The sequence below is a fragment of the Mangifera indica genome, chromosome 16 (genome assembly GCF_011075055.1).
Source record: "Mangifera indica cultivar Alphonso chromosome 16, CATAS_Mindica_2.1, whole genome shotgun sequence".
Classification (NCBI taxonomy): Eukaryota; Viridiplantae; Streptophyta; class Magnoliopsida; order Sapindales; family Anacardiaceae; genus Mangifera; species Mangifera indica.
In genome coordinates this window covers 8,628,162-8,653,740 of record NC_058152.1, presented here as the reverse complement: position 1 = coordinate 8,653,740, position 25,579 = coordinate 8,628,162, and the positions used below count along the sequence as shown (strand labels likewise).

The 25,579-nt window shown below is 33.8% G+C and overlaps 1 protein-coding gene across 1 annotated transcript; it reads right to left on the bottom strand.

Moving 5' to 3' along the window:
* Positions 1-352: 352 nt before the first annotated feature.
* Positions 353-2,535, bottom strand: LOC123199771 (gibberellin 20 oxidase 1-D-like). Its single transcript, XM_044614822.1, has 3 exons — positions 1,982-2,535; positions 1,443-1,764; positions 353-832 (listed from the first exon to the last, which is right to left on the bottom strand). Exons 1-3 carry the CDS (start codon positions 2,533-2,535, stop codon positions 560-562), a joined length of 1,149 nt encoding a protein of 382 aa, XP_044470757.1. The 3' UTR covers positions 353-559.
* Between the last annotated feature and the right edge of the window lie 23,044 nt (positions 2,536-25,579).

The window sequence follows — 25,579 nt, the reverse complement described above, 5'->3', positions numbered from 1 at the left end:
CTTTGTTCCAATCCTTGCTCTGCATAAGCCTAATTCCACTTTCATTCCTCAGAACACCATATCCTCTCAAGCCACCTTAGCTTTCTTCCCATTTAAGTTGACACCATTCCAAAGAAAGGCCCTTAGAGTAGCATTAATCTTTTTATGCACACAAGAAGAGAGCATAGAAAGGGACAACCAATAGGATTGTGTTTCATAAACAACTTTTAAGTCACATTTTAGGAGGCAAAAGGTTATTTTAAACTTTGAAGATTTATTTACTGAAAAAGTGTGGAAATTATCATCAAAGTGATAAATTTAGAAACCTTATACATTCTATGATATTTTCCGTTCTCCAAATTATAACAATGATGTAGTTTAACTTTGGCAACATAAACATAATTTTTTTATCTAAAATCACTAGGTAGAGAATTTATTTGTCACTCTAAAAACATTGGGTACAAGATCACAAAAACCACTCTTACAACATAACATAAGAGTTACATAATAGTAGCCACAAACCCAAATTACATTCACATAGCTAGAGACATAGAAATGATTCAAATTCATCCAAAAGCAACTAGGAGTTAGATGATTTGGAAGATGCAAGCCATTCGACAAAGGCGGGCAGAGTAGCAGCATCAGGCCTATGGTGCTTCAAAGTGAACCCCATCAAGTCTGACCATGTGAAATCTGGGTAAATCCTTGACCCTTCTTTGTTAACAAGATCTTCTGTGGGCCTCACCTCTTTGTCACCTTTTGGACACACAAAAAACACTATTGATCTTCTTTCTTTGTCACTGTTCACCACTGCTCTGTGCAGGCAGCTCTTGTATTTCCCATTTGATAATGCCTACGTGTAACATCCCAACATATACCTCAAGCCTTTATTTTATGAAGTAAGCAATTTTACAGATAACGTTTTCTATATGAATGATGCATAGATGATGTAATATTTGTATCATTCATTATGTCTCATTTTGACAATTCAACTCCTACCTTACCTTTTTCTGAACAAATTTATGCTCATTTCTTTATCAAATAATTTTGTAGTGGCTCGTGCTAAAGGACCCACTTGCATTACAAATAAAAGAACGGGCTGCGACCACTAGATTACAACGCGTACGAGTCTCAAAGTGAGAGAACTGGAGTTATAAGAAGTTGGCTTCAAATTTAATAAAGCTATGGCTAATGTTCAAAACCTCAAGCTGAAAGTATTGCTGTTCAATTGTGTCATTTCGAAAAGCTTATTGATATCTTAATTTTATAAAAAGTATGATTAATGCGGTGCCCTGAAGTCTCTTCTATAGCTTTTTTCTACCTCCTTAAACGAAAAAATGCATGTGTCCTCAAGTTATAATAACAACTGATTGATTTAATTTTCATACGAATAATAACAAAGTTCACAATTTAATTTGTGAGAGAAATAAAAATAAAATTAAAGGGCATTAGAAATGGATTACCATGAATGTGTCGCCAAGATTTATGACTAGGGCATCTTGTCGAGGTCGGACTGTTTGCCACTTATCATTTACAAAAACTTCAAGGCCGCCAGTTTGGTCTTGATGAAGGATTGTTAAGGCTGTTGGGTCACTATGAGGGCCAGTTCCCATAGTGAGGCTTGAATTATTGCAAGGAGGATAATAGTTGCACCTCGTGATTGAGTACCCATCTTCGAAAAATTTCTTATAGTGCAGTTGATCTATTCCCAAGCTAATCGCCAAAAGCTCAAAAATCACATCTGATAACTTCTTCATTGCTTCACAATACCTTTGATAAACCCACCTATATATATATATATATATATATATATATATATATATATATATATATATATATATATATATATATATATATATATATATATATATATTCACTTCAGTACACAATATTAGATGTAAATACTAGAAAACACAATTAGTACAGTACGAAGATGACTAATCAGTAGTTTGATAACAGCCAACTGAATGACTTTTCGTTCGTACTTAAAAACTATACTCACCCTGTGCGTTCAAAATCTTCTCCCAGAACAGATTTGAAGTAGTTAAGAATAACAGGGTTGGAGTCATTCTCGCCGTAAGGGAACCCAAAAGACAACGTTTCCTTCCAAGGCAACTTGGATGAGAAACGATCAGCATGAGCACCAGAGTATCCAAAAACCTGGAAAGGCTTCCTTGGAATGCTGAGTTTCTTTTCAAGAGGAAGGTTGAAAATAGAATCAATTTCTTCGTAGGCTGCATTTATGAGACTTGCATCGACGCCATGATTGATCACTTGAAAGAATCCATGCTCCAAACAGCCATTTCTCACAAGCTGAATGGCTTCAGCTGTGGCACTTTCATCACCCTTCATGAATCCTTCCAAGTCTATCAAGGGCTCGTTAAGCTCTTGTTGGGTATTGACCAAGTCGCTGTTTGGCCAAATAAACTCAGTTGGAATGTTTGTTTGCTTTTTCAAAGTATCGAAAATAATGGAACCTTTCTCATCATTTTTTTGGTCCATCAATGGAGAACACAAATCAAGGGGTGAATTGTTAGAGTTCATTATGAGAGACATTGCAAAGAGGTTTGTACAGAAGAATCTTTATATAGAGGTCTCTCAAAAAGAGTGCAATTAATGATGTTTAATGAAATATAGAAAGAATAACAAACAATTGAATAAGATACCTTAAAGCAGTAAATGTGCCAGAATGGAAAAGTTAATAGGTGAGAGAGATTTGATTATTTTAATGAGTGCGAAGAGAAAGGCCAAAGCCATCCTTGCCAAAGGTAAACGGAAAGTTTGGAAGAGGTTAACCTATATACATTGGTCACATTCTCAAATTGTAGAGAGTTGGAATGAGATCAACCACTAGTCATAATCCTATTATCGTCTCAATTCCTGTTACATGTTCCCAAGGGGCCATGCTTAGATACTTATTATTATCTTCTTTTTTTTTTTTTTAAGACTAATAATACTAGGAAAAAAATCTAGGAAAAACTTCGGTATTGTACCACTAATATTACCATGTGTCATACAACTAATGTGACAGACAGCTATTACATAAAAAAAAAAAGTTATTTGACAGATATGTATAATAAAAGTATTACCAATGTTGCAAATATGAATTAATTTCTTAAAATTAATTGTAATGCCATTGATGAAATTATGAATTAATTTCTTAAAATTAATGTAATCCCATCAAAGGAATAATCTTTATCAAGATGCTTTGAACTCTATCCCCAGTTATTAGATTTATCAATTTAGTATATATGCATATACATTACCTGAGGGTTAGCAAAACTGATGAAACATTAGAACTTTCAAACAGAAGATCTTTCACTTACTTGGTATAGTGATTGTGAATCTGAATACTATATCCCAAGTTTACAATATATATATATATATATATATATATATATATATATATATATATATATATATATTGTAGTTGTTAATCTATATTTATTTCCTTCTTTGTGAATTATTAGATATTGCCTAATTAAATTAATTATAGCATTGTCTAATTAGTTATGTGCAGGCATAGACATGTACAACTCTGCCAAGTAATTGTTTTTGTCTATCTTCTCTAGTTCTATTTTAATGAATTATTATTCATCTCCAAATCACTTTTCTTGTAAATTCAATTATTATACCAAAAATTTATCTCACCTATAAGTATCTATCCACCAATTTTTTTCATTATGAAATCATACCCAAAAATCTAGTATAATTCTAGGTTTACTCTAATTTCAACTTTAAGAGCACATGTTTCAATCGGTTTCTCACTACAAACAAATTAAACAATTGTTTTGCCAAAATCGAAGCACAATTACAGAAACCTTATATCAAACTCATCCTAATCCAGGTAAATATTGATCTAAACCATTATAATATTATTTATTTTGTTAGACATTTGAAAACCCTAGAATTTCAAGTAGCATATACTATGTGATTATGTTGGGGAAATGATGATTTCTTGATGAATATTATTACTTGTTAATTAAATTAGTTAGAGTATTGATATTTCAATTGGAAAATTTTATTAGATTAGGTTGAATGTACGTTTATGATGTTTTTATGGTCAAATTGATGGAGAAAATATAACGGGTGAAGAACATGGGGTAAATGCGCCCAACTTGGACATCCAAACACACTTGGCCCTAACATACAAGCGTGTATGTATTAAATTGTTCCCTAAGCTTGAAATTTTATTACAAAATTCTAATGAACCTTTTCATTTGACTTATTAAATTGTTCTATTGTATCATAGATTTTATTTTTTCTTTTAAAAAAGGCTCAAGCTATTTTTATGATTTGGCTTGAGGGGTAATAGGTTACTAGAGATGACAATATTCTGAGATATGTTGATGGGGCTAAAAGGATGATAATGGTTTATGCAAGAGCTAATTTCAAAGGATTTGTTGAGAAATTTGTTCTTGTCTCAGAATCAATCAAAGTTGATCAAATATCCTCATATTTATAGACAATGAAGTGTCATTAAATTGAAATCCATATGAGATTCGAGATGATACTAATGTTCACTGTACTATGTTGGCAACAGGGGAAAAATACTATCGACACAGTTTTATGTTATAGAGAGTCGTATCAAAGAAAGAGACAATCTCTAAGAAGAGTAGGTTAATAAGGAACAAAGAGAGGATTATTTAGCATACAACTAGGCACAACCACATAATTTCCATAAGGATGATGTGAATAATGATGATGATGATAATTTGGATAATGATGATGATGTTGAGTGTAATGATGATCAATTCATGAAGTTTATGAAAGTTGATGAAATGTATGATGTATTGATTGAAGACCTTGAGTTGGATGTAAGAGAAGATGTTACTAATGTTCATAATGTCGGGGTCGAGTGTAGAATGGGACATCATAATTTGGTTGATATGGAGCAAAAAGGGGAAATATTTATGTTTCTAATTTATTTCAATGGGTTTTGCAAGCCGCCATAGATGTTAAGAATGCAGGTATTGGTAATTGTGAAATACAATTTGATATGAGCATCAAAATAATGGGTTATTATAATTGTAAGGAAGAATTGCAAGAATTATGTGAAAGACATGTTTTAGAAACAGGTTTTCAATATAGAGTAACTTGGTCTGACATGAACAGTGGGAGATCAAGTGTTTAGAGGAGTAATGTAAATGGTGGGCATGAGTAACAAAGGATGATGTCTTTGACTTCTGGGTGTTACATCATATGGGAGAAGAACACGCTTATCCATGGGATCAAATATTGCCATATCATAAACAATTTGGTGCTCAGGCCTTAGGAAGATCCTTGGATTAATGTTTGTGGTTGACTGCATATATATATTTTTTGATAATTAAAATGTATTACTACCAAAAAAGGGCCTTACCACAAAACCCTAGGTTAAAGAAAAAGAGCCCTTGCCACAAACAAGTCTCGGGCTAAAGGAAACTAAACAACGACAACAACAAAAACACCCAATACAAACAAGGGAAACAACCCATAACTAAACAAAGAAACCAAGGAAAGATCTACCGCAAGGGCCAACAAAAGCTCACATACTCAACCACAGTCTAGGATCCAAATACCTCTATCTCTTTACCTTCTAAAGATGCAAGGGGGTAAGTGCCACACTGAAGGGAAGCTCAAGTTATCCATGGATGGAGAAACCTAGAGATGTCCAAAACCTTGTCCCCTATATCCCTCTAAATTCTCAAAATCAAGATCTTTTTGGAAACCACCATTTGATAGAAGGTACGGTTATTTCTCTCTTTCCACAAGTTATAAAGAGTGTAAGATAACCCAACCTTACAAATGGTATTGATAAGGACAACATTGACAAGCTTATTAACTTCAAGATCCCTAGAGACTAAACTATGGAAATGATAAAAAAAAGTTACTAGTGAAGAAATGAGAGAAACTATGTTTTCTATGGACAATAACAAAACTCTAGATCTAAATGGTTTTGGAGCTTTTTCTTTCCAAGAGTGCTTAGAGCATTGTGGGGGAAGATGTGGTTAAAGCCATCAAAGACTTCTTTGCTTTGATATGCATGCTTAAAAAACTAAAGTGTACCATAATAGCCCTTGTTCAAAAATGTGCAAATCTTTCTTATGACAAAGATTTTCAACCTATATCTTGTTGCAATACCATTTACAAATGTATTACTAGGATATTGGCCAATAAGATCAAAGGAATGCTTCCTAATTTCATAAGCAATGCTCAAACGACATTTGTGGGAGGAAAATTAAAGACAACATCATTCTATGCCAAAAACTCATGCACAATTATCATAAGGAGATAGGGAACCATAAAAGGTGTGTCATTGAAGTTGACCTCCTTAAAGCTTATGGCATGGTTAGTTGGGATTTTCTTTTGGTGGTTATAAAGTCAATTAGCCTCTTCCATCCCTCATCAAACGGATAAAGGAATGTGTAACCATTCCTTCTTTTTTGATATGTATCAATGGGGAGCTTTAAAGGTTCTTCAAAAGCTCAAGAGAGTTAAAGTAAGGTGATCTTGGTGCATTTCCATCAAGACAATGCAACAACACACAAACTCAATTATGAATATTACTATTTAGGGAAAAGGACTATTTCCCACCTAACTTTTGATGCATTTTCAAAATGCCACCCATGACAGATGAAAGTCCACTTTTCCCACCCATGAGTTGTTAAAATGGATGATATCTGTTTGCATAAGGGTAAAATATCCATTTTACCCTTGTTAGATGAAATGACAAAAATACCCCTAAATTTAATCTCCCAAAATTGATGTGAGGGTTTTACCATTCACCCCTTTTAGGTTTTAGAAACTAACATTTTTACCTTACCTAAAGTTTTTAAACTTTAAAAACTAACATTTTCACCCCCAAACCTAGGGTTTTCATATTTTTTCAAAATATAGCCGCCCCCCATAACTTTCAAAACTAGCATTTCACCCCTATTCTTCAACTTCATCTCCTGACGTCTTCTCCGGCGTCATCACTGGCCTCTTCCTTCTCCTGGTGCGACGACAGTGGTGCGATGAAGTGACAAAGATCTCTTTGTTGCACGGTGCAATGAAGAGACGGAGATCTCTTCATCGTACGATGCGACGAAGAGACCTCTCTTCGTCGCTCGTCGTTCAAATCTAGGAGATCGCTTGATGAAGGTCTCTCTTCTTCTCTTTTCGTCACTCATCACGTCTGGACGACGCGACGACGAAAGACGATGAAGCGTCGTCCTTTGTCTGTTCTTCCAGACCTGGATGACGCTTTGTCATTCAGATCTGGGTGACGAAGGGTCATCCTTCGTCGTCTTTTGTAATCGGAGATGGGAGATCGATTAAATGCGTCAGCCGTCGGTGGTGGCCAGAGAAGGAAGCAAATGCCAGGGGTGAAATCTAAACTTTTCAAACTTTGAGGATGGGTTAGTTATTAGTTTTTAAAACCTGGAGGGGGAAACTGTAAAATTTTAAAGTTTTAAGGTTTTAAATAGCAAATGACGATTTTTCCCCTATTCCTAACTGAAAAATTAGACGGCAGTTTGCTTATGGGTGAGAAAAGTGGATTTTCATCTGCCGTGGGTGGCATTTTGAAAATGCATCAAAAGTTAGGTGGGAAATAGTCCTTCTCCCTACTATTTATTTAGCTCAGCAGCAATTTATCTCTCAGTTTTAACTAACCAAATGACCTCTAAATCTTGCAAATTATATATCATTGGAAAAATCATTCAAAGAGATTTTTAACAGTATATAATGTCAACCACAACTCAATCAACAAGACATTCAAAACTAACTTCAAAGTTTGCTAGCAAAAACTGGAAATGGCAAAATCGCACGCTGTGAATAGTACCTAAGGCATACAACACACAATTAAGTCTTCACACTTTGGATTTCAAGGGAAACATAAAATGTAACCAAGACATAAAGGAAAGTTCCACCAACCTTGGGTCTTCCACCACCAATCTTCCACCAAGAATGATTGGATAAGGAAATAAGATAAAAGCCAACAAAGCTTTCTTCAAATTTTTATTCAAAATGCTAACCAACCAATTACAAATGAAGGCTCACTCCTTTATATAGGAGGAATAAAGGGCAATGATACACTTTGGTCAACAAAATTAATATAAAATTAACTAAAGTGCCTAATGTATGCTAAGCCATCCATCATAAACTAAACCCATACCCAAATTAATAAATACAAGACAAAATAGTACATTTTTTCCTTAAATGTAGGAAACTTGTTTCCTAACTAAGACAACTATCTTTTCTTCTAGTTCAAAACCAACTAAAGGCATACTTTGAGCTCTTTGGGCTTCAAAAAGGAGTCTTGGACATTTGGACCAATAGTAAGCTTCAAAAGTTACACTTTTGGATCAATTAGAGCAATTACATAAGTGGGTCTTAAGTTCACTTAAGGAGGCTATACCCAAAGGTTGATTTGGACCAAAATTAAGGATGTATTGCATCCTTGGGCTTGTATGTTGCTGGAAATTGATTCATCTTAACTTCTTGGGTGGCGTGGTGACTTGGGGAAGATATGGAGCTCAAAAATGGAGAAGGACCCATGTATGCATCAAATCTAATCTTCTCTTACCTTTTTGTGATTATTATGGAAGTCTTATTTCAAATTATGGGAAATATGGCTAAGGATAAAAGCTTTAATTGCCATTGGAGATGTCATGAGGTGGATATCACATACTTATGCTTTGCAGATAACTTACTCATATTTTGCAAAGCCAAGAAGAAGACAATTGCCATCAATAAGCAAGCCTTGCAAATCTTTCACAAATGGTCTGGTTTGAAGGCTAACAATTCAAATGGTTGTATATTCTTTTCTGAGGTGTCTCAAAGGGAGAAGGACACCATTATAGGGTGCATGCAATTTGAAAAAGGTATACTTTCTTTTAATTACCTTATAGTTCCTATGATATCTTCGAAGCTTTCTTGTAAGGATTGTAATCCTTTGGTAAACAAAATTCATGGGAGAATGACTTCTTGGAAGAGTAAATATTTTTCATATGTTGGCTGCCTAATGCATATCAAGGATATTGATGCCAATTTGAAAGCTTTTTGTTGAGGTAGAACGAATCTTAATAAAAGAAAAGCTAGAGTGGCTTAGGAAGAAGTGTGCTTGCCTAAAAAAGAGGGTGGTCTCAGTATCATATGTAGCAAGGGGTGGAACAAGGTTGTAATGGCAAAATATATTTAGGATATTTGCTAAAAATCAAGCTCTTTTCTTTGGGTTGATTGAGTCAAAGCTATGAGGCTCAAGGATAAAAGCTTATGGGAGATGAATACCACTAGGAATATCTCTTGGAATTGGAAGAAAATTCTGAAAATGAAGGAGTTTATGAAGAGAAAGATAAAAGTCAAAATAAGAGATGGGGAGAAAAATCTTCTTTGAATAGAGAATTGGCATCCTTTTGGTCCCCTGGGGAAAGATATGGGAACCGTATTATTTATGATGTAGGGCTTGGTTTAAATTGTAAAGTCAAGAGCATAATTGGGAATGGCCTTTGATAAACATAGTCCACCTAATGAAAATAAGAAACTTGATTAATTTTCACCTTACTAGAGAAGAAGACAGGGTTGTTTGACTACCTATTGAAAATGGTGTCTTCTCTATAAATTCGGCTTAGAATGAGTTGAGAAGTATAAGGGAGGAAGTTAAATGGCATAGCTTGGTATGGCATAAAAACCATATTCCAAGGCATTCTCTCATCTTCTGGATAGCATTGAAGAAGCATCAGCCAACTAAGGACAAGCTATTCAGGCATGACATCATCCAAACCACCACTTATGTCCTTTGTAATGATTCGGATAAGACCCTAGACCATCTTCTTTTCTATTGCTCATTTTGCAAATTTATTTAAGAAGGTATTATGAAATTATGTGGTAGAAGGTATAGTGTCCAACCTTGGGAGGATTATGTAGACAATATTATGGTAGACTAGAAAACCTCCAACATAAAAAACCTGATGAGCATAATGGCTCTTGGAGCTACCACTTATGCTATATGAAAGGAGAGGAATAATATAAGCTTCTCTGGTCTTGCTTTCTCCAAAGAGATTATATTCGCAAGAGTTTATAATTCTTATAAAGACAAAGGGGCTTATTTTTTAGGATTTAGTCTCATATTGAAGAATGAAAGGATTGCTAAGGCATAAAGCCATCCTAATTGCATTTTCAAGTCTAAGAAGAAAATTGTTTGCCTTCAATTTTGTTTTGTTTATAATACTTATTTGTATAACAAAAAAAAAAAAAGAGCTTATGAACAAATACCATATAGAGATTGGAAAGAATAATAGATGTGCTATAAAGGTGGACTTTCTAAAAGCCTATGACATGGTAGATTGGGAGTTTCTTCTGGAAATTCTTAAGATAATTAAAGTACAGTTGAAGTTTGTTGGTTAGATTAAGGAATGTATTACCACATCTTCTTTCTCAATTCGTATAAATAGGGAACTTCAAGGTTATTCAAAAGCTCAAGAGGAATTAGGCAAGGAGATCTAATCTCTTCTTACCTTTTTGTGATCGTTATAGAAGTCTTCTCTCGATTGTTTTCTAAGGAAACCTTAAACAACATTTTTGGGTATCATTGGAAGTGTAGTAAGAAAAAAATCACCCACCTTTGCGTTGCGGATGATTTAATTATTTTTTGTAAGGAGGAGAAGAAGTTAATTCTTGTTATCAAACAAATCCTCGACACTTTCTATAAATGGTCTAGGCTTCTAGCCAACACTTCAAAAAGTTGTATGTTCTTTTCAGGTATAACCAAAAATGACAAAGAAATGCTTATGAATTACCTTCAGTTTGAAGAAAAAAAGGCTCTCTTTACTTAGGGGTGCCAATGATTACTTCTAAACTATCTTACTTGGAATGTAAGCTTTAATTAAGAAAATCATTAGTGAGATTACCTCTTAGAAGAGTAGATTGCCTTCTTATATAGGGCGCCTTATTCTTATTAAATTAGTACTTTAGAGCTTTCAAATATATTGAGCTTAAATGTCCTTGCTTCCCTCAAAAGTATTGAATGAGATTGACTTAAAGTTAAGAGCATTCTTTTGGGATGGCATTGGTCTAAATGGGAGGAAAGCTAAAGTGGCTTAGGAGGATAATTGCAAACCCAAAAATGAAAGAGGTCTTGATCATATGAGATCAAAAGAATGTAATAAAGTAACCCTTTTTAAACACATTTAGGACATAGGCCAAAAATCAAATACCTCTCTTTGGATTGATTGGATCTATGCCTATAAACTTAATAAAAAGACTTTTTGGGAGAGTGGTAATACTAGGGAAAGCTCTTGGAATTGGAAAAAGATCTTGAAGATGAGAGATTTCATAAGGAACAAAATAAAGTGTGTTATTAGCAATGGAAATCATACTCCTCTTTTGAAGGATAATTAGTATGCCTATGACCCCTTTATTGAAAGGTATGGTAGCTAAATATGTTATGATGTAGGAGTAAATCAAATTTTCTTAGTTAAGGATACTGTGAAGGGCATAAACTGCAAGCGACCTCTCTTAAATTTTGTCTTTCTAATTAATATGAAAGAAGTTGCAAATTTTCAACCTACAAGTAGGGAAAATAGTTGGTATGGCCTCCAAATCTAAGTGGATCCTTTACCATTAAGTTTGCATGGAAGGAGTTAAGAAAGAAAAATGAGAAAGTGAACTGGGATTGTTTGGTCTAGCATAGAAATTACATGCCAAGACATGCCATTCTTCTTTGGATAACATTGAAGAGAAGACTTCTAACAAAAAAAAGAACTCCTTAGTTGTGGAGTAATCAACTCTATAGATTACAAGCTCTATAAAAGTATGGTTGAAAGCCATGACCACCTATTCTTTCGTTGTGCATTTAGCATCTACGTCTGGAGAAGAGTCTCATTGAAATGTGGCTATAGATATATGAGAATTAATTGGGACAATTTAATGGAATGGTATGCTAAAATATGGAAACAAGATAACTTGGGAAACTTGATGAAAAAGGTTAGCCTTAGTGCAACTATCTATCATATTTGGAAAGAGAGAAATAACTGATGCTTCCAATGACATCCAAAAACCAAAGAGCAAATTGTTGAAGAAATTTTCAAAATTTTGTATAGGCAAAGGTGCATCTTTTAAAGGGATCCAAAGAAACAAGAAAAATAAGAAGCTTGTTGAGACTTGGGGTTTTCCTAATTGTATTTTCAGAAATGAATAAGGGTTAGGGTGGTGATTGTCGTGGTGCTGGCGCTTTTATTATCCTAATCTAGTTGTGTTTTTGCAAGACAATATCTTCCTTTGCTTGCTTTAGGGAATCGCAATTTTGGTGTTTTATTGGTATGGTCCAGTAAAAGTCTTTTGAGTGTTGTAGTCCTAGCTATTGAAAAGCTATGTATGCATATCCTTTTTGTTAAAGTATATATGTTGTAAAGAAACAGATTATAGCATGAACATAAACAAGCTGAAGTGTAGCAATATTATGAAGTTGGTTGTGTTCTCGGAAATGTGCAAATCAAGAAGTTATATTTATTACTTGTTTGGTTTCAAGAATACAATTTGAGTTGTTGTGTACAAATGTTTATGTTGTTTTTGTATATGAATTTATAAAGATACAATTTTAGTTCTGCATTGTTTTCTTTAATTGTTTAGCTTTTCTCTTTAAAGCTATCATATTGTTTAGTATTATAGGTTGGGAGAAATGATGGCTTGTGTTCTTGGTTAGTTGGTGCCTTCCCTTGAGCTAAGGGTGTGTCTTGGATACGTGGTTATTGTCTCCTTTGTTTTTAGTTGGTTGTTGGTGGCCTCTTTGGTTTGCCAAGCTTAAGGTGCTCTTCATTGCTTGTTTTGGCTTCGATTTTTGCCTTGTTTATAATACTTACTTACCAAAAAAAATAATAATGCCCTTTGAGATCTTGGTACATATCCATCAAGGCAATGCAACAATTCACAAACTCAAATCTGGAAATTAATGTTCATATGACACAATAGCACTTTGTCTTCTAATTTAACCAATCAAATGACCTCCAAAACATACAAAGTATAGATCATTGGAAAGCGTATTCAAAGACCTTTCTAATGGTATATTATAGCAATCACAACTCAACCAACAAGACATTCAAAACTTGTTTCAAAGTTTGATGACAAAATCTGAAAATGGCAAAATCACACACTGTGAATAGTATCTGGGCATACAACACACATTCACACTTCGGATTTCAAGGGTAACAAGAAAGTTAACCAAGGCATAAAGGAAATTTCTACCAACCTTGGGGTCTTCCACCACCAATTCTTCCTCCAAGATGAATTGGATAAAGGAAAAAGCAACTAAAGAAAAACTACAAAGCTTTACTTGAATATTTCATTATCAAAGAAGTCTAGCTTTTACAAGTGAAAATCCACTTTCATATACAAGAGCAAGTGGTGGCAAACATTGGGCATTAATTTGACATGAAAGCTTTTCCTTTCATTTAAACTTAACCATTCATTCAATACTAAGGTCATACCATATTAATTGAAGAAAACAACAAAAGGGAACAACTTTTCCCTAAAAGGTGGAACTATGTCCACCAACTAAAGTTACTTGCTTCCTTTTTAGTTGCAATCCAACTAAATGGGCTTCATGACATCTTGGGCTCCATTTAAGTGATAGAGGGTTGCCTCATCTACTTGGGCTTCAAGTGGGCTTGTAGTTGGCTTCTTGGACTCATTTAAGTTTCCATTTCATTAAGGCATTGGATGCAAGTAATGAGATTGCACCCAAAAGTAAAGTTGGGCCAAGGTGGAAAAAGCAATGAATCTTTGGGCTTGCATGGAGCTAATTCTTCATTCTCAATGGTGGCTTGAGCCAAATGTAGATTTGATAGAGACTTGGAAGCTAGGGTTGGAGAGGTAGCTGAAAATACATCAGATCTCAATCCAAATATCATTAGTTTTTGGGATATGCTCAAAGAGGAAATGCAACAAAGAGTCACCTTATGTGTCATCTCTTGTCCTTGTCGAATTAGGTAATGTCTTGAGCTTAGCACTTGTCAATCCTGTCTCCTTCATTTAGGCTTCCTTTGACTTGGTTGCTCACCCATTGACTAATATACTACTAATACTGTTCAATTACACATAAACACAAATTAAGCTAATATATACTTAACTAAACAACACTTAAACAAAGAAGCAACTTTATTGGGCTTGGATGTTACATGACACCCAATTAAGTGGTTTGAGCCTATTAAAGCTAATGGGGTTGAATGACATAGGGAATAAGCATAGGCTTGGTCATGGCTATTGGTTTTTAAAGTATTAGAGCTTGATTATAGAGTATGAGTTGAATCACATCACAAAGCATTGAAAGACTCGACAATATTAGTCATCACGATATTGTAACAAAACCTACCAAAGTGAGCTTATGCCTATTTATTAACTAAATGTTTGTCATAAAGTTTGCGACACTAGGATTTACCCAATTAATCATCCTTATGGTAGGATCAAAATCAAAGATATGATATCTCTTAGCAACCCTTCAAAATAATCCTTTAATAGCCTTGGTTTTTTTTGAAGTAAACAGACATTTTAGCTTTTATGTGGTGGTTACAATAATTATGGTGGGCATTTTGTAATACGTTTGCCACTGATGTAATGATTGAAGGATGTGAATTTGAAATAATAGACAAGTTTGAGATGTATGTGATACACATTTTTTAATATCTTAGGAAGGGTGTCCACATATCCAATTCCTCCTTTTTGTCGATATTAGGGGCCAATGGATAAATCTGATTATCATCGTTTTTCCTAATAGCAATGAGTAACATCTTAAGGTACTTCTCTTTTAAATGTGAACTGTTAATGCAAATCACTAGATGAGAGAACTACTGAAACGCCTATATTGAGCAAAAGAGATGTGGTCAAGGTTGTCATATGTCGATCTTGGAATGACACCGTTACCTTGGCCTTTAAGGAGGTTTCAAAAAAAAAAACAACCAACTCCTTTTTCACTTTTTCCTTCTCAAAGGTGGTATTCATATCCTCTCGGCATATGCTATTTATAGCATTTCTATTTCATCTCCCTTTGATACAATTGAAAAAATAACTTTATTTTGGTCTCCTTTTTTTAACCATTGAACTCTAGACTTTTGCTTCATGAAAGCTTCTTCCGTCTAACTAAGCCTCATATAATCTTGAACTTTACTTTTTTCTTCATCAATCAAACCACTATCTTGGGGGGATCTTGCAAGTCAATTTTGAATGTCTTCAAAAGCATACCTAGCAACTTTAACTCTCTCTGAAATACACCAAAATTTTTTCATGTTAAGTTCTCTAAGTTTAACCTTCATTCTTTTCAATTTAGTGCAAAGATGAAATATAAGGCTTCCTCTAACATCTTCTCTCTAAACACTTTCCACATGTAGTATAAAATTCTGATTATCTACCCAATAGTTAAAGAACTTAAAAGGAGGCCTCTTTCATTCTCTTTGGTCACCACTGAGGAGTATACTTGGGTAGTGATTAGATAGAGAATTGGGTTGGAAAATTCCTATAAAGTTTAATAATTTAACAAGCTATACTTCATTGATGAGAATTTTATCCAATTGACAAGTTATCATTCTATCTCTTTCACTCTCCTTCACTTTCATTATTTCGAGTATAATTAGACCTTATGTACCTTAGGTTCTTTAATTGGCATGCATGCAACAATTTTTCAAATCTTCTTGATGAGTTTCCCACCTATCTAAGCCTCTTTTCTTTTCATTCATCTTCCATGTAATATTAAAATCACCTAAAATAACCCAAGGATGGTTTTGGACAACCCTAAAGTAAAGCACAATTTCATCACATAGTTTTCTCCTTTCAATATAGTCATTTAGGCCATAAACAAAAGTAACATAAAATTCCTCTCAAATAGAAAGTATCGTAACCTCAAAATGGATACCTTGCAATGATTTTCCCATAACTTTCACTTGAAGTATATTTTGATTCCAAGCCACCCAAATTCAGCCTCTAGGGTTCAAGTCATTATTGTTAATATAGTATGAATCACCAAAAGAATTCTTTTTAATCTTTTTGCAATTCTTATCCCTTACTTTTGTTTCCAAAAAATAGCCATTTCTAACTTATTCTTAGTTACAAAAAGCTTTATTTCCTTTTTATTTAAAAAGGAATTAAGCCCTTTTACATTCCAAGATCCCAAATTAATCAACTTCTTTTGAAGGTAACGATTCCTTCCTCTTCTTAGCCAACGTCTTCCTTTGATACTTACTTATTTTTTTACTTGAAGCATATTTTAGCTCTTTCTTATCCACCTTTAGAAGCTTTCTAAATAGGATCACCTATGGAGATTCAAGATCATCTTTATCCGAAGCCATCCCATGGTCAATTCTTTCTTTGATTATGATGCCTTGGTTTCCAGCTTTACTTTCTTTATTTTTGCCAATGTTTTCCTCCAAAGGCTTTGTTGGACTTGTCACATTTTCACTTTGTATAATCTCTTTTCCTTTGGTCGAGGTTTGCACCTTTTTTTGGGCAACCTTCTTTATCTTTTGTTATTCTTTTCTCTTTTGTTTTTCAACCTTTTTAACACTAACCACTCTACCTTTAACATTGATTGTTATTTCTTCTTTAGGATAGGCAAATCGATTAGACTACTCGTTTTGCACTAGATTAACATTCTAACTAGGCCTTATCTCTCCCCTCATAGTCTTCCCTTTATGCATTTTTGTCTTCATGAAGTTCCTTTTCACTTGTCCATAGGTTTACCAAGAGGTTAGATGATAAAGAACCTATTATGCTACCTCTCCTAGGAACCCTTATCCATTATGCACACCCCAAAAAAGCTAGAAAACAAATTTGATCAATCAGATTAGAACCCGGAGGAAACCAAGTCCTTAAAACCCCAATCTTAAGATGCCACAAAGGTTGATCACTCATTTGATAAGTCAAGATGATGTATTCTTCCAAGAACACAAGGAAACAAAGCAAAGTTTGCTAAAAATACCTCAAAATTATTAATGTTATGTCTATTTTCGTTTTTCATAGTTGTAGCCTTTATATAGGCATGAAATCATCATAATCTTAGGCATAAAAGCCAAAGTAAAAAAACCCTAGCTAATATATCAAGACATGGGCCAACCTACAAGCCCAAATAAACCCATAAAGTTAAGTCTTTTACATGTATATTTAGCCTTAACTTAAAATCTAACAACCCAAAACGCCTAATCATTTTATTTAAGCCTTTCTTTAGCTTGGTCCATGCAGCCCAAAATTATATCATGGACTCCAAGCTTTATTCTTCAAGTTCTAAGCCTTGGTCATTATCTTGCACATAAAGATAAGTGATTATCCTTGGTGTAGCATTAGAAACTTCTAGAACAGCCTCTTTGTCATGCATCTCCATGATTAAGCCTTGTAAAGCCTCTTTCATCTTTTTTGTCCTTGCTTTAGTCATTAGACCACTGATTCCTTACAAAGGATCTTGGGAATTCTTATTTTGTTGCACTTGATCAATACCTCGATCTCCATCACTTATCCCTTCAAATGGTTTAAGGACTAATGATAAGTATGCATCATGAACTTTTTAGGCCAAAGGTAATGCTGCTATGTTTCTAAGGCCTTTACTAATGTATACATCTCCTCATCATAAGTTGGATAGTTAAGTGTTGCCTCGTTTAACTTTTCACTAAAGAATGTGATGGATTGTCACTCTTGCATTAAAAGAATCCTTATGCCAATACATGAAACATCATACTCAATTTCAAAAGTTTTAGTAAAGTTAGGTAAAACAAGTAATGGTGCAGAACTTAATTTTTCCTTAAGTAGATTAAATGCATTGTCTTGTTCACTTCCCCATTTAAAACCCACATTTTTTTCACAATTTTAGTCAGTGGTGTGGCAAGTGTGCTAAAATCTTTGACAAATCTCCTATAGAAGCTAGCCAAGCAATGAAAACTTTGCAACGTGACTCCAAAGGTTAGCAAAACTGATGGAGCATTAGAACTTCCAAGGTAACGACCTAAGTTCAAGCCTTTGTCATGTTTATAAAACTTTAACTTACTTGGTTCCCAGCAGCCACATCATGTAAACCCTAAAGATTAATAAAATTTTAGAATTTTCAAGCTAAAGGTCAAGGTTTATGCCTCTATCATGCTTGTGAAACCTTGACTTACATGGTGTAGTGGTTATGTGTTCAGTTACTATGCCTTGGGTTTACCCATCCAACAAATACGAACAGGGTCCTTGATTATCAAAAAAAAAAACTTCACACTTCAAGAACACATTTAAGTGTCAGTCATTCTTTAATAGCCTTAATGTAACACCCGGATTCAGGTATGCCAGTGAACTCTACTTCCAAAATTACCCCTAGAGTTGATTTTATAACTTGTTGTTTAAAGAATTTGTAAAAGAACTATAGAAAACTACTAAATGAGCAATAATTTTTAAAGGGGGTAAAATGGTCATTTTAGAAATATTTAAGAGACAAAGTGGTAATGTAAATTGAATGACACACTTGAAATTATATAATGGTGCTAAAGGTTTGTGGTAATTGGTTAAGGATAAAATAGTCATTTTTGGAAAAAAAATAAGGGTAAATTAGTCCAAAAAGTTTATTAAACCAACCAACTATTCATTTTCTTCTTCCTTAGCTGAGAATCTCCATAATTTTAACTAAAGTTTTTCCTTCAAGCAAAATTTATCAAAAAACCCAGCTAAACCACCTAATTTCCAAAGCCTCCAATTATAAAAAGTGTAGATCTATCAATTCTGGTAAGCTCTAAGGTAAAAAGTTTAATTTTTAAGAGATGTGAAGTTTAGAGTTTTGATGGATGATTATGTTTTTGGTTTATTAAGGTTGCTAGGAAGAAAAAAAGAAGGAGGATAGGCTTAAATCACCTAATTAGCAAAGAAAATATAAGAATTTCATACTTTACATACTTGAAGTAATTTGAGTTAGGGTATTTAAATAACCTTTACTTATATAAGTGTATAAGGTATTAGAATTAAGGTGATTTATGCTTAAAAGAATAAAGAAATTCATTAGGACTTATGATGTAATGTTTGGTCATAAAGGTATTTTAGACATTTCATATTCTTAGGGTTAGCTTAGTAGATTTTGTGTATTGAATATGTGAGAAATGATGAAATGATGAAAGAATTTGTACTAAAGGTAAGCATGTAATTTTTGACCATAAGGGTAAAAGTGTCATTGAATGTGATGTAGGTTAATTTTTGCTTAATTATGTGCATGATATGTAGAATAACCCTTATATTAAGTCTATATTGTATATTTTGAAATTAATTTGATGCATAAGTTATATATAAATGTATGATTTTAGAAAAATAAAGAAAGAGGAAAAACATTTTCTAAGTTATGCATGTTTTCAGAAAATGGAAATAAGTGTTTTTGGTTTTATAATGACTCATATGATATAGGAAAACAGAAAACATACTTAAAATCCTTACATGAGAGCTGTACTATATGGACAACAAAAAAAGATATTAGCTGTACTGTATGAACAACAAAGAAAGTATTAGCTATACTATGTGGACAACAAAGAAAGATGTCAGCTCAATTGTAAGGACAACAAAGAAAAAATAGTGAAATATGCATGTAAGAGAGGATTGTACCTTGTATGGTGACTGTGAGTACTGTCCTATGTAGTCTAGCCTAGTCAATGAAAATATTTGACAAACAAAAAAAAAAAGAAAAGAATTAGCAAATATTTTGTGAAAGTCATTTGCATGAGAATCATGTATACAACCCTATATGGCTGATAAAGAGTTTAAAAAGATGTACGATCAGAAAATTGAAAAATCATGGCATTCATACATGTATAAATCATAACGAGTGAATCATATTTGTATAGTAAGAAAAGGAATGAATGTGTGAATATGTGCATATATATATATATATATATATATATATATATATATATATATATATATATATATATATATATATATATATATATATACTTGATATAGATATTGGTGGATATGTATATATTTTGTTTCCTATATGTATATATGTGATTGTGTGTGTGTATATATATATATATATATAGCTAGTCATTGAAATTGGTTATAAAGTTTCTATGAGTGCTAATTTTTATGATACTTACTATTAAGTATTTATTTTGTTAATTGTGATGATGTTGATGAAAATTCAATCAATTGGTAGGACTGGTTTGTGTGAATTGCTAATTAGAAGTGTTACAGGGCAAAAAAAAGAATTCCCCAAGCCCTCAAAAACAGGAGAACTTTTACCGTTTTTCTGTAACACACCTATTGGTTAGAATAGGTTATATTTTTGGTATCAGAGCGCGATTTTGGGTGTTTAAAGGTGGATATAATAAAATATGTTGTAATATAATATAATATAATATTTATATATAGTTTTGCATTCTTATATTGCACAAGTGCCCTTCATGTCTCGTAGGTCAGTTCTCGAGAATCGACTGTAGTAAGTTGTTTTCTTTGCCTATATTCAAATAATAGAATGATAAAATCTTTATATAATTACATTTATACTGTTATTAGATGAGGAGTACCACAAAACGAGGACGGGGTCGTGGAAAGGGTATTCAAAGAGAGGCGGAGAATCATCTAACCCTACCCCATCAGGTGGTTCAAGATTTGGGCTAGTAGAAAACAGAGATATAGTCCGTCAGGTGTTGATTGAGAGTCAAGATAGACCCACACCTAAAAATATAGCCAGAGAGGCTATCTAAGATGAGATTAGAAGTGAGATTCGTAAAGATGTCATAGAAGAATCAGAAATGAAATGAGGAATGAGGGGAGAGGAGATTTGGAGCTCAAAGGCGGTTTGAGCCCATTTATTCCTTACCTAGTCAGCATACCCCTCTTGAATTTAAAGGTACTAAAGATCCTTTGGTGGTTGATGAGTGGATCAAGTAGGTGGAAAGTACCATGGATTTGTTTCCTATGACCAATAGAGAAAAAGTTCAGTATGCCAATTTCTTAATGAGGAGAGAGGCCCACATATAGTGGGACCTGGTTAAAGAAACCAGAAATATGGATCTAATGACCTGGCAGGACTTCAAAAGGTCATTTGAGGCCCAATACAAAACAGTTGATGTGGTAGCAGTTAAAGTTCAGGAGTTCATTTCTTTGTAGCAAGGGGAGGGTTTAGTAAAGGATTATTCTACCTGTTTTGAGGTCCTATCTAGTTTTGCTTCAGGCATGGTGAGTACACCTAGTCTTCGACTGGGCAGATTTCTTCAGGGCCTTAGATTGGAGATAGCCTTGCATGTGCTAACTGGACCACAACCTCCTCAAACTTATGAAGAGGCATTGGAGAGAGCATTAAGGTTAGAAGTATATGTTAATAAGCTACCCAAGAATGCACCCTCTATGACAACACCTTTATCAATAACAGCACCCCAAACAGTGATGCCAAATCGGTCAGCTCTACCTGCTTCGTTGACTATTTCAGCACCTACTACAACATCAAGGGGTAGTTCAATTGGCTCCAGTTTCATAAACAATAGGGTAAAAAGAAAATTCCAGTCAAAAGCAAGTAGAAAATGTGGTAAGAGTAATAAGAAGCCTAGAAAAGAAAATATTCCCCAGTGTCAGATTTGTGGGAGACGTCATAATGGGGAATATTAGTACTAGCAAAAACAAGTGATTTGTTATAGATATTGATAGCTAGGGCATATAGCAAAGGATTGCCAAAGTATCGAGGTACCAGTCCCGATACAACCATAACAAATCTTGATTCTGTCAGTGCAACTAGGGAGAGGTACTAATGCACGGGTCTATATAGCTACCCATAATCAAACGGAGGCTAGTCCATCTGCTATTACTGGTCAACTCTTATTCCAGTCTGTTTCCTTGTATGCATTGATTGATTCAGGAGTTATACACTCTTTTATTGCACCGGGGGTTATTGAAATGGTAGGTTTAGTGTCTGTTAGATCTACCCATTCCATTAGAGTTGAGATGCCAGATGGTGGGAGTGTGATTACTGATAAGATGTTAAGCGACTAAAAGGTAGTGATACATGGGAGAGAGTTAAAGGTGGACTTAATTATCTTTGATATGCCCGATTTTGATGTTATCCTGGGCATAGATTTCTTAGAAAGATATGGAGTCAAGATTGACTATAGAAAGAAAAAGGTCTGATTCCAACTTGACAAGGGGGATCACTTCAGTTTCAGAGAGGGCCATCAACCTAGTATGATGATTAGCAGTGTAAAGGCACAAAAATTGTTGAAAAAGAGGTGTACGGGATATTTAACTCATGTGGTATATGAGCATGATATTAAAAGATTAGGTGTTCACGATGTCCTAATAGCACGAGATTTTCCAGATGTTTTTCTTGATGAGTTACTAGGTTTACCTCAAGAGAGAAAGTTAGAGTTTAGTATAGAGTTAGAACCTGACTCAGCCCCAATTTCAAAGGCCCTTTACTAGATGGCTCTAGTTGAATTACAAGAATTAAAGAAACAGTTGCAAAAACTTTTAGATAAGGGTTTCATTAGACCTAGTCACTCTCCTTAGGGAGCACCCATACTATTTGTCAAAAAAAAAGATGGGTCACTTCGTATGTGCATAGATTACAGAGAGTTGAATAAACTGGCAGTGAAGAATAAATACCCGTTGCCTCGAATTGATGATTTATTTGATCAATTGAAGGGACCTTCTGTGTTCTCCAAAATTAACTTAAGGTCGAGTTATCACCAAGTGAGGATTGTAGAGCAAGATATTTCAAAGACAGCTTTTTGGACTCGCTACAGACACTACGAGTTTATGGTAATACCCTTTAGATTGACTAATGTCCCAACAATCGTTATGGATTTAACAATTCGAGTATTTTATGATTGTTTTGATAAATTCCTGGTGGTATTTATTGATGATATCTTGATATACTCCAGATCAGAAAAATAACATACCGAACACTTGAGATTTGTGTTACAAAGATTGAGAGAAAAGAAATTGTATGCCAAATTCTCTAAGTGTAAATTCTGATTGGATCGAGTAGTATTTTTGGGACACGTGGTTACAAAGAAAGATATAGTTGTAGACCCCAGTAAAGTAGAAACAATACTTGAATGGGCAACGTCGAAGACAGTGAAAGAGATCAGAAGCTTTTTAAGACTAGCCGACTATTATAGGAGATTTGTACAAGGTTTTGTTCAGTTGGCTAAGCCATTTACAACTCTTACTAGACAAGGAACTCCTTTTCTATGGACTGATGCTTGTGAAAAGAGTTTCCAAGAGTTAAAAAAGTGGTTGACTATAGCTCCTATTTTAGTATTACCAAAGGAAGGTGTAGAGTATGATATTTATTGTGATGCCTCACATAATGGCTTGGGAGTGATAGCGTATGTATACAAGCCTATATGGTTGATAAAGAGTTTAGAGATGTACGATCAGAAAATTGAAAAATCATAGTATTCATACATGCATAAATCGTAATGGGTGAATCATATTTGTATAGTAAGAAAAGGAATGAATATGTGAATATATGCATATATATATACACTTGATATAGATATTGGTGAATATGTATATATTTTGTTTCCTATATGTATATATGTGATTGTGTGTATATATATCTATATATGTATATATATAACTAGTCATTGAAATTGGTTATAAAGTTTCTATAGATGTTAATTTTTATAATGGTTACTATTAAGTATTTACTTTGTTAATTGTGATGATGTTGATGAAAATCCAATCAATTGGTAGGATTGGTTTGTGTGAATTGCTAATTAGGATTGTTACAGGGCAAAAAAAAAAAAATTCCCCAAACCCTAAAAAATAAGGGATCTCTTGCCCTTTTTTTGTAACACACCTATTGGTTAGGAGACGTTACACTTACCCTTTTCTTCATCAACTGATATTCCTTTAGTCAATACCATATAACCTAGAAACATACTCTGATTTATACAAAAGAAATACTTCTTAAGGTTAGCAAACAATCTTTCTGTTTTTAAAACATCTAGCACACCTCAAATTGCTCAATATAATCATTTAAATTCTTACTATATTTTAGAATGTCCTCAAAATAAACAACCACAAATCTACCTATGAATGCACATAAAACATGATTCTTGTGAACCACTTCCTTGGCAGACCATGCAAGCGAACAAATCAGCAATATATTTCACTAACAATGGTTCTTGGCAGACCATGCAAGCGGACCACTTCCTTAAAGAACAAATCAGCAATATATGTTACATCATTGGTTTTAGAACATGCAATAAAATGAGCCATTTTACTAAACCTATCAACAACTACAAATATGTTGTCCTTACCACTTTGAGGCTTCGATAATCCTAAGACAAAATCCATAGAAATATCAATCCAAGGTTGATTAGGTACGGGTAAAGGGGTATACAACCCATGTGGTTTGACCTTAGATTTTGCTTGCTTACATGTAATACACTTATCACAAATAGATTGCATATCATGCTTCATATTAGGCCAATAAAAATGCTCACGTAATATATCTAAAGTTTTTTGCACACCAAAGTGACCCATCAACCCATCCCTATGAGTTTCCCTAACAAGCAACTCACAAATAAAACAAATAGGTACACATAATTTATCTCTCTTAAACAGAAATCTTTCATGCCTATAAAAATCACCAAACGCACATTTATCACATGCATTCTATACTTGGCCAAAATCAGAATCATTAGTATATAAGTCCTTAAGTAATTCAAAACAAAGTAACTTAGTTTGCAAAGAAGTAAGTAATGTGTGCCTCCTAGACAATGCATTGCCAACAACGTTTTCCTTTCCATGTTTGTACTTGATCACATAAGAAAACGTTTCAATGAATTTCAACCACTTAGCATATCTTTTATTAAGCTTACCTTGGGATTTCAAGAACTTTAAGCTCTCATGATCAGAATAAATGATGAATTCCCTTGGCCACAAATAATGTTGCCATGTTTGAAGAGTTCTTACCAATGCATAAAGTTCCTTATCATAAATGGGATAATTCAAGGCTGCCCCACTTAGCTTTTCACTAAAGTAAGCAATTGGTTTGGAATCTTGCATCAAAATAACCCCTATTCCTATTTAGATGTGTCACATTTTACCTAAAAAATTTTATCAAAGTTAGGCAAACATAATAAAGGTGCATTAGTAAGCTTTTCTTTCAAGGTATTGAAAGCCTAATCATGCACATCTCCCCACTTAAAAACAACATTCTTTTTAACAAGTTCATTCAAAAGTGCAACAATAAAATTGAAATTCTTAATAAACCTTCAATAAAAACTTGCTAAACCATGAAAACTTCTTACCTTGTTCGTGTTCTTAGGTGTAGGCCAGTCCCTTATCACCTTTACCTTCTCTTCATCGACACTAATACCTTACGAACTAACAACATAACCAAGAAATACAACGGATTCCATGCAAAATGTACACTTTTTAAGATTAGCATACAATCGGTTCTCTTTTAACACACTAAAAACAACATGCAAGTGTTTCACATGTTCACCCAAATTCTTGTTATAAACTAAAATATCATCAAAATAAACTATTACAAATTTACCTATGAAAGCACACAAGACATGATTCATTAACCTTATGAATGTACTAAGTGCATTAGTTAAACCAAAAGACATTACTAACCACTCATACAATCCATATTTAGTTTTAAATATGGTCTTCCATTCATCTACCTCTTTCA